Source organism: Myotis lucifugus, unplaced genomic scaffold (genome assembly GCF_000147115.1).
Source record: "Myotis lucifugus unplaced genomic scaffold, Myoluc2.0 scaffold_899, whole genome shotgun sequence".
Taxonomy (NCBI): domain Eukaryota; kingdom Metazoa; phylum Chordata; class Mammalia; order Chiroptera; family Vespertilionidae; genus Myotis; species Myotis lucifugus.
Genome location: NW_005871947.1, coordinates 255,652 through 268,793, shown reverse-complemented (window position 1 = coordinate 268,793; position 13,142 = coordinate 255,652). Strand labels below are relative to the sequence as shown.

Here is a 13,142-nt window from a genome sequence, read left to right as displayed (position 1 = left end):
CATCTTTGCCTTCTTGTTACCTCTTTTGGCTTGAAGTCTATTTTTCCCAAGTATGGCTACACCTGCTTTCTTTTGGATGCCATTTGCTTTGAGTATCATCTTCTGTCCCTGTCTTATTTTTCTGTCCAGTCTTTTTCTAAGGTTCAAAAACAAGCACTCATTTTCCCACCAATGTTTTTTGCTGCATTCCTCACCCATCATGTAAATATTCCAGAGCAGGCTGCCTTGTGGTTTCGGCCAGCCTTGTGCTATGTTGATAAGATTGATTTACTGCTTAAAATCACTTTACTTTATCCAATTTTTACTGAACTTTTTATGTAAAAAATAAAATTAATTAAAGAACTTGGCATGTGTGTTCCCTACGAGCTAGTTGAGCATGTTTGTGTCTGCGGTTCCTGGAGGAGAAAGGAGAGGAGTGCAGTCCAGAGTCGTGTTGGCCGCAGGCCTGTCCTCACAGCCCCAGGGGCTGGGCTGAGGCAGTGCTTGCAGGTGACTGACAGGCCCTGTGGCTGTGCTGGGGGCGGAGTCACTCAGCGAAGGCGAGGCCGATGTCTCCCTGGCAGGGACTTCCCTCCAGAGACAAGTCCACCTGGCACTGGGCCTGGACACTAGACGAAGGATAGGTGGGGACCCCGATTGTGGGGCGCAGTGCACAGGTGGATGAGAGTGGGCATCTGGAGGAGACCACCCCCCACACACCCCTGTCTGGGCAATGAGGAGCGCCAGAGGCTTCAGGCCAGCCCGGGCCCATCTGCAGAGTCTGGTCCATCTCTTCCTCACAGCAGCAGTGCGGGGGGGGGGCGGGGGGGGGGTCAGCACAGCGCTCACTGCCTGTGGGTGCCCCTGGGCTCTGAGGTCGGGGGGGCGCAGCGCTCACTGCCTGTGGGTGCACCGGGGCTCCTAGAGCTCAGGCTGTGCTCAGCCCTGAGGTGCAGGAATCGGCTACGTTCGGATGAGCAAACAGGTGACAGGGGCAGTTACTCATCTCCTGTCCTCGTATGAAAGGAAGTGTTAACACGGGAAGAGAAAACCTTTCTGTCATAATCACTGGGCACTGGACCTGCCCGCTCGAGTGCATTCGGAGTGTCTGCGGGGTGGGCTGGCCTGCAGGGCGCGGCCAGATGCACCGTTGCTGACACCCAGGCTCCAGGGCTCAGGTACCCAAGGAGCCGGGCAGTGCACAAGGCACCGCTGAAGAGGAAGGAGTCCTGTTGGTTTACCACTGTTGGCTTTTCCACAATCTTTTCCCTTCCACATGCTCCGGACACCTTCAAGCTCCAGTCCCCAGTGATGGAGGCTGCCAGCTCACTGAGAGCGGTTCGTGCCCCCAAGGCAGGATTCACGTTCACGTTCACGCCCAGCCAATCCGTGGTCAGCTGCAGCCACTCCCTGCTGAAGTGGGTGTGGTGTCCCCAGGGTTGGTCTGATTCTAGCTGTGGGAATGCTGAGTCTTTCCTGCTTTGTCTCCTGGGTTATTGCTGCCCCAGGGTCATCTCAGGATGAAGGTGGCTCAGTCCCCCCGCCCCCCCCACCTTTTATATATATTTGTATTGATTTCAGAGAGGAAGGGAGAGGGAGAAACATCGAGAGAATCATTGATGGGCTGCCTCCTGCATGCCCCACACTGGGGGTCCAGCCTGCAACCCGGGCCTGTACCCTGACCAAATTGAACCGTGACCTCCTGGTTCATAGGTCGCCACTCCGCCCCTGAGCCAGGCCGGCCAGGCAGTGCCTTCCCTGTGAAGGAAGAGATTGGGGGTCGAGCCGCCCCGGGAGCTGTTTTTCAGGAACAGCAGCAGCAGCTGGTGAGCTGGGTCCTGTCTGTGCCATCTCAGCAGGGGACGGGGCCTGCCCTGGGCCCCTGGACCATGACGGCCCCACGTCTCCTGAGAGTTTGGGGGTGGCTGCCAGGATGGTAGCCGTCAGTCCTCCCTTGGCAGGCCTGTCTGCTGCCGCAGCCCTCGCCCGAGGCGGCCACCACACTGCCTGCCTCTCCCTCCCGAGGGAGCACAGCGTGGGCTGCAGGTGGCTGGGCTGCGGCGGTCCTGTCCTCACCTGCCCCTCAGGTGGGCGGGGGGACCTGCCAGCCCTCGGTCATGCAGACAGCACATCCGCAGCGAGGGAAGCTCGCTGGCCCTCCCTCGCCTGAGGCCGGAGTGTGGGCCTGGCAACGGTGGCCCTTTCTCCCTTTAGCTCGAGAGGTAGGTGCCCAGACACCCTTGGGGACCAGCCTCCCCGCCGTGCCGGGCGCCGCCACCTGCGAGTCTCAGGTGGGGGGAACCTGCTGAACTTGCCATTCTCGTCCCTGTTCTCCAGCGAAGGAGGCTGGAGTTGAGAATAACAGCTCCAGCACGACCCCGCCCGGGCACGGCAGGTGCAGGAGGAGAACTCGGGGCCGAGCCCCACAGCTCCCGCCTCCTGCACGGGAGCACACGGCCTGCAGCCCAGGTTCCTCCCATAACTCAGGACCCCGTCCTTTCTCAGGGCCTCAGCCTCCTAGCCACCCACTGCCTCACAGGCCCACGGAGCCAGACAGAGCCTGCACAGTAACCCAGAGCCGCCTTTACTATGGATACAAAAGTAGAAAAACAGTTAAGGCCAAGGAAGGGGAGGGGCTAGGGAGCAGGAGGGCAGGCCCACTCCTTCCTGCCTGCTCCCCCAGATCCTGGTCTCTGTCTCAGAGGGACATGGGGCCAGGGGAGGGGGGTGGTGGCTGCACCTTCTGAGTCCCTCCAGAACGGAGCAGGCTGGGCCCACCCAGGCAAGAAGCCCATGAAAGGAAGGGCATGGGAGAGGGCGTGGTAGGGAGCACAGGGCTGCACCCCGAGAGGCCAGGCTGTGGGGGGCCTGGCTCACACCACAGAGCAGCCCTCAGGCGGGAGGCCCAGGACCCGGACCACGTCTTCACGGCCCATGGCGGCCAGGGCGTCCTCCAGCACCCTGAGGGTAGCGCCGCTGCCTCCCTGGACAGCCCAGTCCCTCAGCAGGGCGCAGGCAGGCGCCGGGCCCCGGGCCATGGTCTCCACAGCCTCCGTCTGGTAGCCCAGGCGGCCTGCCAGGCCCTGCCAGCCCTTGTTGGGGTCGCCCGACACTCCCAGGAGCCGCTCCACTTCCTCTTGCTGCTGCTGAGGGAGATGGAGGTAAAGCCGGCGGCCGAGCTCCGGATGTGGCCCTGGGTGGGAGACACGAGGGTCAGATGGGCTGGGCGGCGGGCAGAGCTAGGTCCCTGCTCCCCAGGGAAAGGGACTCACCCTGGCCGCTAGGAGAGTCCAGGAAGACACTGCTCTCCCCGTGCCCCGGGTCCCTGTCGAGGGCGCCCAGCTCCGCAGCCCGAGCTTTGGCCAGCTGCTGTCTTTGTTGACGGGAGCGCCAGCTGTGGGAGCAGGGGCCCTGCCAGTCAGCTCCGACCTTCACTGAGACGGGGAGCTGGCTGGGAGTCCGGACAGGAAGGGGTCCCACAGGGCAGTCCCCAGGCCACCTACCACTTGAAGGCCACGTAGGCAAGCAGACCGAGGACCACGGTGGCCAGGAGGGCACAGTAGACCGGGATGCTGCTGCCTGCGGCCCCTGGAGGCTCCGGGGGGAATGGGGAGGAGGCGCTGCAGGCCAGGCCGCCCGCTTCGCCTCTCCACGCTCCTTCCCTGTCCCTGTCCTGCTCCTTCCAGGTCTTATCTGTGGAAGAAAGGAAGGACCGGGTCAGGGGCAAGGAACCCAGGCTCGGTCCCTGGGCGGCCTCACCTAGACTTGGCTGCCAAAAGATTGGAAATATAGTCCCTCCTCTGTAGTCAAAAGCTCATACATGCCTGGACTGTGTGGCTCAGTGGTTGAGCGTCAACCTATGAATCAGGAGGTCACGGTTTAATTCCCGGTCAGGGCACATGCCTGGGTTGTGGGCGCGATCCCCGGTCGGGGGTGTGCAGGAGGCAGGCAATCCATGATTCTCTCTCATCACTGATGTTTCTCTCTCTCTCTCTCTCTCTCTCTCTCTTCTCTCCTCTCTCTCTCTCTCTTCCTCTCTGAAATCAATAAAAATACATTTTCAAAAAATGCAATTTAAGAACCTAGAATAGAATGGTCAGGTAAAACTAAAATTATAATAAAAGCTCACAGCACAGCATGCAGAACGGACTGGCCGTTTCCCCTGCTCATCTCCCATAGCCTCCCCTTTGCTCACCACCCTTCCCAGAGCTGCCCTTCCTTCTCAGGGCCTCCCAGGCGCCTGCACTTGCTGTTCCGCCTTCCCCGCCTGTCCGTCTGGAAGGGGTCTCCTATGTGGGAAGCTTCCGGGATCTCTCTTGGTTTTCCCCGTTTCTGCCTCTGGTTGCACCTCTTCTGTCTCCTGTGGCCTGAACTATGTGTCCGGTCTTCCCAACCACCTTGATTCATGGCGGTCTCCATGGGGCCTCCGTGCACAGGATACCTTGTACACGTTTTGCAAAATGAAGCTGAACTGGAAGGCACGGAAATGCTGCGGCTTCCTTCTGCCTGGAGGCCGGCTGCTCCCACAATCCTGGGCAGGCACCGCGGACAAGAACTCCAGAGCCCATGACCGACCTTGAGTGTGACTCACCTACCTGGGCTACTTCCATCCTGCCCTGTGCCCAAAACGTGGATCGAGAGGTGCTTACCCCCACGGACCATGCTGACCCCGTGGCTGGAGTTGTGAGGCATCGCTCTGCCAGCGGGTAGTGCTCCCAGGGGCTGCGTCTCTTCGTGGAGAAGGGGTCGGAGTGTTAGGGGCAGTGCCCAGGCATGGAGCTGGGGGGCCTCTCTAAGGCCCCAGGCGCTATGTGTAGGGACATGGGGGGAAAGCGACGCCGGGAGTCCCTCTCCTGGCTCACTCCGTCCTGATTCCCCCCAGGGCTGGCTGACCCTCACACTCCCACTCAGCAACCTGGACCAGTTTCCTCTCGTGTCAGACGGAGTGGAGGTGAGAACTGGCCCCAGCTGGCCAAGAGGAGCCGGGGTGCAGCTCAGGAGGGAGGCGGGCAGGTTGGCAAACCAGAGTCCAGGGATGGCATGGAGGAACCAGGGAGGTGCCCACCCCATCTCAGCCCATTACTGGCTGGTGGGAGGCTCCAGACTGCTCAGCAGGAGGCCAGGAACCCAGTGCCTAGGACTCCTGGAGTGACTGTCCCCACTCCTGCCTCCAGTGTGCCCGCCCTCGCCTCCTGCTGAGGATGGACACGAGGGTGCTTTGGGTCCAGCAAGGTCACAGGGCATATGGGCCAGAGGCCAGAACCCTGAAGGACAGGCCCACTCCATCCCAGGACCCATCGGGACCTACTGGGCTCATCCTGCTGGGACCGCCTCCTGAGGCCTGGGGAGGAGGCCAGGAAGGATCTTGTCTGGAAAAGGGATGAAGCGGCTGGGGAAGCCCTCCAACCCCCCAGGCCACACGGGCCTGTCCGCCCCGGACCCCACACCCACTTCCGTGCCGAGGCCGTGCACCACGCTTCGGCGAAGGGCGCAGCTGGCAAGTGGGTCCGGGACACAGGCTGCCTGCCCGGGCCCGGCCACGTGTCGGGGTGAGTGGGTGTCACTTACCGCATGAGGGCCCCTCTGGGTCCTGGCTGATCCGGTGGTGGGTGAGCCTGGGACGGTCCTGTGTCTGCCTGACCCTCCTCGGGCTGCGGCTCTGAAGCCTCCACCGCCCCACACCACGCACCCGGCTCGGGGCCCGCAACACACGCCGCACAGAGCAGCACCCCGCAGGCCCACTCACGCCCGGCTGCCCGCACACACTCCCACGGCGCGGCACCGGGACCGCGGTCTCGGGCGGGTGCAGAGGCCGCTCTGGGCCCCGCTCCTGCCTGTGGCGGCCAACCCTCCGCGCGCCCCCGATCCGCTCACCCTGGCGGGGCCGCGGCCGCTGAGCTTCCCAAGGGCCGGGCGAGGAGACCGTGTGGAATCCCGGGAGGCCGGGTCCGGGCCGCCGGGACGGAGAGGCGCCAGGACGGGCTCGGCGGGGGCGGGGCGGCTCCCCACGCCCCGGAGAGGATCGCGCAGACGCGCCCACCCTTCGCCGCCCGGAAGGCGGGGGCGCACGGTGCCTGCAGGGCGGCCACGTGGAGGACCGAGCGTGCGAGCACGAGCCGGGAGCCGGCGGCGGGGGCCCGAGGGGCAGGTTGGGGCGGCCGGGGAAACGGAGGCCACGGGAGGGACGAGCCGCCCCGAGGGCTCACGACCAGGGGTCCGAGTCCTGAGGGTGACCCGGGCGGGCGGAGCCGCGCGCGCAAACACGGGAGGCGGAGCAGCTACAAAACGAGGCCACGTTTATTGCCGAGAACGGGAGCGGGGCCGCCTGGGGGTTAAGGCCACGGCCGGTCCCTGTGCTGCCGGAACCGGGGCTCGGGCGCTGGGTTCCCCGCCCCAGGCTCTGCAGAAAGTGCTGTGCGGTCCCGGGCCCGGGCTGGGATCCCGGATGCCCCTCTGCCGGCGAGGGGCGGGACTTCCGGGAGTGACTCCGCCCGCCAATCCCTGAGCTGGGTGGGGGTGAGGTACCGCCCACCCCGAGTGCCAGCTGACAGCTTCGCTGGCTCCTGGGCGGGGCCTGCTCTGGGGGCGGGGCCTTGCTGGGGGCGGGGCCCGCGCTGGGACGGGCAGGTGGTCAGCGCTCCTCCTCGGGTTTGTACTCGGTCTCCCCAGAGGACACCTGCGAGATGCGCCGCGAGGACCCCCAGAATTTCCGAGCGAACTGGCTGCTGCGCACCTGGTGGGAGGAGCGGTGGGTCAGCCAAGACCACCATTCCGCGCCCCATTCGAGCCCCCTCCCGCCCTTGTCCTCACCTTAGCGGGCTGCCCCGCGCCCACCACGATCAGCTTGCCATCCTCCAGGCCCACGAGCACGTGGCTGCGCTCCCTGGTCACCGCCATGCTGCGGATGGGCACCTTCATGGGCAGCGGAGGCGCAGCCGGCAGCAGTCTGCAGGGAGGGAAGGAGGGGATACACGAACTCAAAACGCAAGGCAGCTTGGCACCCAGCAGACTCCTCATTCTCCTAAATGCCCTGTTTGGGGAGATCTCCCTAGTGGGGGGCGGGGAGTCAGGGACAGGACTTGCAGGACGTGCCGGTGAGCATGCAAAGAGGGTGTGGGTCCACAGGGGGCACCTCCTGGTTCCTCTGCCAATGGCCACCACCCTGAGGGACCAGGAACCCATAGACAGTGGGGCTCATGGGGCTCACTTGTTCAGGTGGAGGATGTGCAGGGCACACTGGGCTGTGCCCAGCAGAACAAAGTCTTCCGTCACCGCCAGGGCGGTGGGCTGCTCCACCAGGGGCAGGGAGGCCCGCAGCCGCCCGTTCACTGAGTACAGGTGCAAGGAGTAGGCGACCTGGGAGAAGCAGGAGGTGTCAGCAAGCACAGAATCCCAACCACCCCGTCCTGGCCGGTGCCCCTTCCCATACCTGAGCCCCCAGACGTTCCCGCGCCGAGCTCTGCACCACGATCTGGCCCTCAGACCCCAGCGCCAGGTGGGACACAGGTCCGGGCAGCATGGCCCCCGGGGGCCGGAGTGCTGCTACAAACTGGCCACGGCGTACAGTATGGATGATCACAGCTCCGTCCTGTAGGAAGGCAGCTTAGGGTGCTAGGCAGGGGCTCTGGGCTCCAGAGGCAGTGCCCAGCCGTCGGCCCCCCCGGGCGCAGGCATATATAGACCTCCGATCCGGACACAGCCATGTCCAGTTCCGTGCTGATGGCCACACAGCTCACGGCAGCTTCGTGCCCATACAGGACCTGTATGGGCTTCGATGCCAGTCCCACCGAGAGACCACCCTGTGGGAATCCAGGGCTGTCTCAGGCCTGGGGGCACCCCATTACCCCGGCCCCTGAACAGGGAGGCTACGGCTCAGGAGCGCGAGGGGACAGGGTGAAGCCAGAGAACTAGAGGGTCGTGGAGGGAAGGGGACGAGAGGAGCAGGACTGGAAGCCTGCAGAGGGGTGGGCGGGCGGCAGGTCTGACTACGGGGGCCCCACCGAGCTGCCCAGGCACACCTGGTACAGGAGCTGCCACACCATGCAGGTGGTGTCCCGGGAGCCTGAGATGAGGTAGATGCCACAGGTGTCCAGTGCAAGGCAGGTCACTATGTCTGCGTGGGGAGGGGAGGTCCAAGTAGAACAGAGTCGTCACGCCTCCGGGCCAGCCTCTGGCACGCGCCCCGCCCGGCCCCACCCCAGCCTCAGGGCGCTCATACCCAGGTGGCGGTTGATCTGGCTCAGCAGCTTGCCCCGCGGCAGCGCGGTCACGCAGAGGCTGCCGTCCCAGTGGCCACCACTGAACAGCAGCTTTCCGTCGGGGGCCACTGCCAGGGCTTGCCCACTCACGCCGCTGCCCGGCACCCAGGGGCCACTCAGCAGCCGCTGCCCCCTGACCAAGGAAGGGGGTGACAGGTGAGGCCAGGGTACCGAGGCCCTCGGGGTCCTTGGCCAGACCCAGCGGCTGGTCAGCATCCTGCTGAGTGGGGGGGACCCCCCTGCCGTAGCCCTCTCACTTGGTGGAGTCTTTGATGAACCTGAAGTAGTTGCTTATGTTGCGATCATAGGGCAACCAGCTGTGGGTGCCCAGCAGTCCGTTGGCACTCACGGTCACCTGCGAGCAAGGGGAGCAGAGGCAGGTTTGGGGTGCAGTCAGAGAGGGGGCGGGGCCGGTGGCATCCTGCCCAGAGCACTTACCAGCAGGTCCGGGGTCATGGAGGAGTGGAGCTGCCGGTGGGGAACCAGGGCCAGCACCAGGGGCACACCGTCGCTGATGAGCTGCGGGTGAGGGAGGCTGGCTGTGTCCGAGAGGCCAGCCCGCGCCCCACTACACCACCTGCTCCCTGGGCACCGCTGCCTCGTTGCCTCTCCGCCCCCAGAGGCCCCAGGCCCCACTGGGGAGCACGTGTGAGACCAGTGGGTCTTCAGGGGGCGCCTCAGAAAGTGGGTGAGAAGCTGGGGTGGACAGGGCCTCAAGCTCGGTCCACCCACCCCGATACTCCATGTCCCCCAGCCTGCGGGCAGGAGAGGGCAGCCTAAGAACGTCAGGCCCCGGGGCGTGCGAGACGCAGCAGGAAGGCGAGGGAGTGTCCATGGAGATGCCCGCCCTCCCGGTCTCCCCGAGGCCCTCGGGGTGGCTGCGTCCGGGCCTTTTCCTGCCCAGCTGCACCCCCAGTCCTCTGGTTTCCCGGGGTGTCGGAGTGTCAGTGGCCCTGATGTCGGTCTCCCCTCTGCCCCAACAGGTTGGTAAGGGCAACAGCAGGTTGAACTCATTTCCGAGAGTAGGAAGCCGAGGCCCGGCCTCCTCTCACCTCCGCAAAGAAGGCCCTGAGCTGGTCCAGGTGCTGGAAGACGCTGGGCGAGTTCGTGTCCAGACGGGCAAGGCGCTGGGCTGCTTCCTCCGCGGAGAGCCGGGCTGGATGCGGCTCCTGCGGGCGGGCGAGTGGCCAGTTAGCACCGTGGCCTGGACACCCCTGCCCGCGGCCTCCGCGCTGGCCTTACCTTCAGCAGCTGACAGGGAGTCTGCCCGAAGTTGCTGATAATGCCCTCCAGAGCCTTCCGTTCCCGCTCGTCCGTCACCTGGTCCAGATCCACAGCCCCTGGACGGGCAGACCAAGCAGTCAGGACTCCTCCGTGCCCTCTGCCTCCACCCTTCCTCCTCCGTGCCCAGCCTCCACGTGAGCCCAGGGCCTGCCCACCCTCATAGGTGCAGTAATAGAAGATGTTGAGGGCCTCCTCTGCGGCCGGGCCCCGCTGCTTGTAGCCAAAGATGAGGTCAATCCATTCATGCAAGTGGGTGGACACGTATTCCGACTCCTGGGGATGGACAGGGAGGGGCGGTCAGTCCAGGGACAGACAGCTGACCCCGAACCCTGACCTTCCACCCCGGCTGCCTGGCTACATGACCCACATCCTCACCAGGGCCTGGCGGTGCTGCTGGATGAAGTCCTCAGGGGACTTGGCCCACGGGGGCAGCACCACGTCGCCCACCTTCTCATTGGTCAGCTGGAGGCAGCCCAGGTCAAAGCCTGGAACAGAGGACTGGTCAGCTGTCTTCACCCACTCCCCAGCCCGCGTCTCCTTCCACACCACACCTGCCCCCCGTGGCCCGCGTCTGCATCCCCACGCCAGTCCCTACCGTTCTGGTTCTCCAGGAAGTCGGGGAAGTAGAAGAATTCTGGGATGAGCTCCTTCACGTCGGCCAGGCTGTCCAGGCGGGCCTGCCAGGCCGCCGCCACCGAGTGGAACTGCCGGTCAGAGCAGTCGAAGCTGGTGGAGAGGGGCACGGGCCACAGTGAGGCGGTGACGAGGGGGTGGAGGACCTGCCTCTTCCCCTCAATCGCTGGCCTCCCCGCCGCCGGCCATCTGCCGCCCCTCCCTGGGCCGCACCGGCCACTCTGCAGCTGGACATGCAGGGAGGTGAAGGGCTCCATGCGGATGAGGTAGTGCATCACGCCCGCGGCGTTGGAATAGTGGGTGCCATAGTGGAACTTGTCAATGGTGCCCGCTGGGTCCTCGAAGCTCTCATACCTGGAGTCACAATTCGGGGGGTCGGCAGAAGCCCTCCCGTGGCCCGTCCCACCCTCCGAGCCCAGCCCTGCCCACATGCTCACTTCTCCCTCACGAGCTGGGCATGCTTGGGGTTCACCACACCGATGGGCTTGGACAGGTCCCGGAAGACAGCCGGGTTGCTGAGGTCCAGGGTTGGGGACACGTAGTCCTGTAGGACCCAGGGGAACTGGCCGCCCACCGGGCAGGAGCTGCATGAGGGTCCTGGTGGCCTACCTGCCCGCTCTGCCCTGCCCTCACCCTCAGGAAGATGGGCAGAGCCCACAGGTGGGGACCCACTAGGAGAGGCCACAGGGGAGCCGGACAGACTGCCTGGGACAGGGTACCCCTCAGGGAAAACGGGCCAGGAGGGGACAAGAGTGGGGCTGGGTGTGTGGGTGTGTGGGGGGGGCGGGGGGAGTGGCAAGAACAGAGGCCAGGGCTTAGGCAACACCGGCCTAGGACAAGGCTCAGGGCGTGGCCCCCATCGGTGCCTACACTTGGGTGAACCGGGCCGGCAGACAGGGGCCGGGTGGAGGTACGGAGCCGGCTCTCACCACAGGGTACTGCGACAAGTCGTTGTACGTCCGCCCGGCGATGGTGTTGAGTTGCATCAGATACTCGAAGTTGGATATCTCCCGCTGCACCCATTTCTGGGGGGGCAGGGCAGGCAGGAGGTGAGCCCCTGGAGACGTCCAGCCACCACAGGGCCGTGACCGCCCCCACCCCTCACGGTCCAGGGCTCCCACCTGGGTCAGGCCGGAGGCTCGCAGCATCTCCTGCGGGGAGCGGCTGCTCAGGTAGCCCTGGGCGGGCGGCCGCAGGCGCAGGAGCCACTTGTACACCTGGTTCCGCATCTGGGTGTGGGGCGGGACGGAGCCGGGCGGAGGCCTGGGGGCCTGGCAGGGGGAGGAGGCTGCCGTCCCACCCACCTTGCACGGGAAGTTGAGGAAGTAGTTGGCCTGGTCGATGAAGAAGAGCTCCAGGGCTGAGCGGCGCAGGTTGAAGCGCCGCAGGTAGACCTCGCGCAGCTGGGCCAGCGGCCGCCGGAAGTCGTGACCGACGCCTGTGAGGACGGAGAGCAGGTGCAGGAGCCACTCAGCCTGGCCCAGCGGACTCGCCACCCCTGCCCTCCCTCCACGCAGCTCCACCAGGCGCACCCTCCTCGGTTTCCACGCGCTCGGCGCTGCCGTCGTAGAAGTATATGTGCTGCGTGGTGACCTCCAGCAGCCCTGGGACCACGGCCACCACCGTGACCAGCTGGCACTCCGCCGACAGCACCAGCTTCTCATGCTGCTCGTCCAGTTCCGCCGCCTCCATCCTGCGGGTCAGCACCCACTTCAGGCTCTTGGCTCCGGGACCCCTCCCTCAAGCCCAGGAGCAGCTCCGAGTGCCATCAGGTCAGAGGGGAGGGAGGAGCTGCTCAGGGTGGCCCCGGTCCTGCCCCTGGGTCTCTGAATGTCTCGCCAGAACACCAGCGTGTGTGCCCAGCTTCCCCTCGCTCAGCCCCTGCCACTCCCGTGGGCCCCTCCTAGGCTGGTCTGTGTGGCCTGCCCTGCTCTGGGTGCCTCGCCGTGAAAGAGCAACATCTGTTCTGGGCGACCCCTCTCGCCAGCCCCACCTGATGTGGGACAGTCCTCCAGGGCGTTTAGCCTGCGGCAGAGGGAATGGACTCGGGGCCAAACCCCCGCTCATGTACCCGGAGCAGACGCCCGGCCCGGCGGCTCTCCCAGCCCCACTCACGCCGTCTCCAGGGAGGCCAGCTCCTCCTCGCCCAGCTGGTCTTCCGGCAGCTCCTCGGGCACGGAGCTGACTTTGGCCTCTTTGGTTACTGCTAGAGGCAGCGCCGCCTCCTCGGTGGGTGTCAGGGGGGCCTCGCCTGCAATGGGCCCACGGGTGTTCAGCCAGAAATGGACGGGGCAGCAGGTGGGGTCGGGCGGGCCCAACCGGCTCTCCCTCTCACCTAGGTTGTCGCGGAGGGCACTGGCTTCCAGGTGAGCGTTGAAGTGATGGTTGGGCACCAGCTTCAGACGCATCCGTGAGTATGTCTCGGCCCTGGACATCTTCCACCGGGGCGCGGGCGGGTCCCTGCGGAGATGCCGGGTGGTTCCTCCCAGGCCCCGCAAAGGCAGCCTGGCTCTCCGGTCCCTTCCTCCCTCCCAATCCCCGCCCATTCCCTGCCCCGCCCACCCTAGGACCCCGCCCTACCCTAGCCCCGCCCACACGAAGGCTCAGGTCACGCCCACCATAAGACCCCGCCCACCCGATGGCCCAGGTCCCTTCCTCCCTCCCAATCCCCGCCCTTTCCAGCCCCGCCCCGCCCATCCGAGGACCGAGCCCCGCCCCACCTGAGGGCCCAGGCCTCCGCAGGTATTGGAGAAGACGCCCGCCACAACGCGCCCCAGTGCAGCTGCGCCGTGAAGAGCTGCGCCGCCTGCAGTTTCTGCACGGCACTCGTAGAGCAAGCTCTCGGGCGCGCGTGCCGCTGCACGGCTTCTAGCACCTATTCTTGGCTGGATGGAGCGATGACGATTAACTAGATCAGCGTGCGATCACCGCTGGCTGAGTAATACCTGTACGTTTGTTTCTGGTCTTGCTGATTATTCGAACATGAAG

At 65.3% G+C, this 13,142-nt stretch overlaps 2 protein-coding genes across 2 annotated transcripts in view; both read right to left on the bottom strand.

The window, feature by feature from the left end:
* Positions 1–2,542: 2,542 nt before the first annotated feature.
* LOC102418537 (death domain-containing membrane protein NRADD-like) lies at positions 2,543–5,884 on the bottom strand (the record flags this gene model as incomplete). Its single annotated transcript, XM_023747535.1, has 5 exons — positions 2,543–3,172; positions 3,252–3,373; positions 3,483–3,672; positions 4,629–4,709; positions 5,548–5,884. Coding segments are annotated over 5 exons (1,050 nt in total), but the record flags the coding sequence as incomplete, so codon positions are not given.
* Positions 5,885–6,255: 371 nt separating this feature from the next.
* Positions 6,256–13,142, bottom strand: part of NBEAL2 (neurobeachin like 2) — a 26,928-nt gene continuing 20,041 nt past the window's right edge. Inside the window, exons 28-49 of the mRNA XM_023747534.1 lie at positions 12,875–12,969; positions 12,490–12,614; positions 12,270–12,405; positions 11,687–11,847; positions 11,276–11,592; positions 11,084–11,179; positions 10,592–10,716; positions 10,368–10,508; positions 10,117–10,247; positions 9,897–10,006; positions 9,677–9,794; positions 9,480–9,577; positions 9,290–9,406; positions 8,676–8,756; positions 8,495–8,592; positions 8,198–8,370; positions 7,998–8,092; positions 7,662–7,778; positions 7,409–7,567; positions 7,187–7,335; positions 6,790–6,925; positions 6,256–6,712 (exon numbers count right to left, since the gene is read on the bottom strand). Coding sequence (XP_023603302.1) covers positions 6,611–6,712; positions 6,790–6,925; positions 7,187–7,335; positions 7,409–7,567; positions 7,662–7,778; positions 7,998–8,092; positions 8,198–8,370; positions 8,495–8,592; positions 8,676–8,756; positions 9,290–9,406; positions 9,480–9,577; positions 9,677–9,794; positions 9,897–10,006; positions 10,117–10,247; positions 10,368–10,508; positions 10,592–10,716; positions 11,084–11,179; positions 11,276–11,592; positions 11,687–11,847; positions 12,270–12,405; positions 12,490–12,614; positions 12,875–12,969 — 2,880 coding nt within the window. The 3' untranslated portion in view covers positions 6,256–6,610. The remainder of the gene's footprint in view (positions 6,713–6,789; positions 6,926–7,186; positions 7,336–7,408; positions 7,568–7,661; positions 7,779–7,997; positions 8,093–8,197; positions 8,371–8,494; positions 8,593–8,675; positions 8,757–9,289; positions 9,407–9,479; positions 9,578–9,676; positions 9,795–9,896; positions 10,007–10,116; positions 10,248–10,367; positions 10,509–10,591; positions 10,717–11,083; positions 11,180–11,275; positions 11,593–11,686; positions 11,848–12,269; positions 12,406–12,489; positions 12,615–12,874; positions 12,970–13,142) is intronic.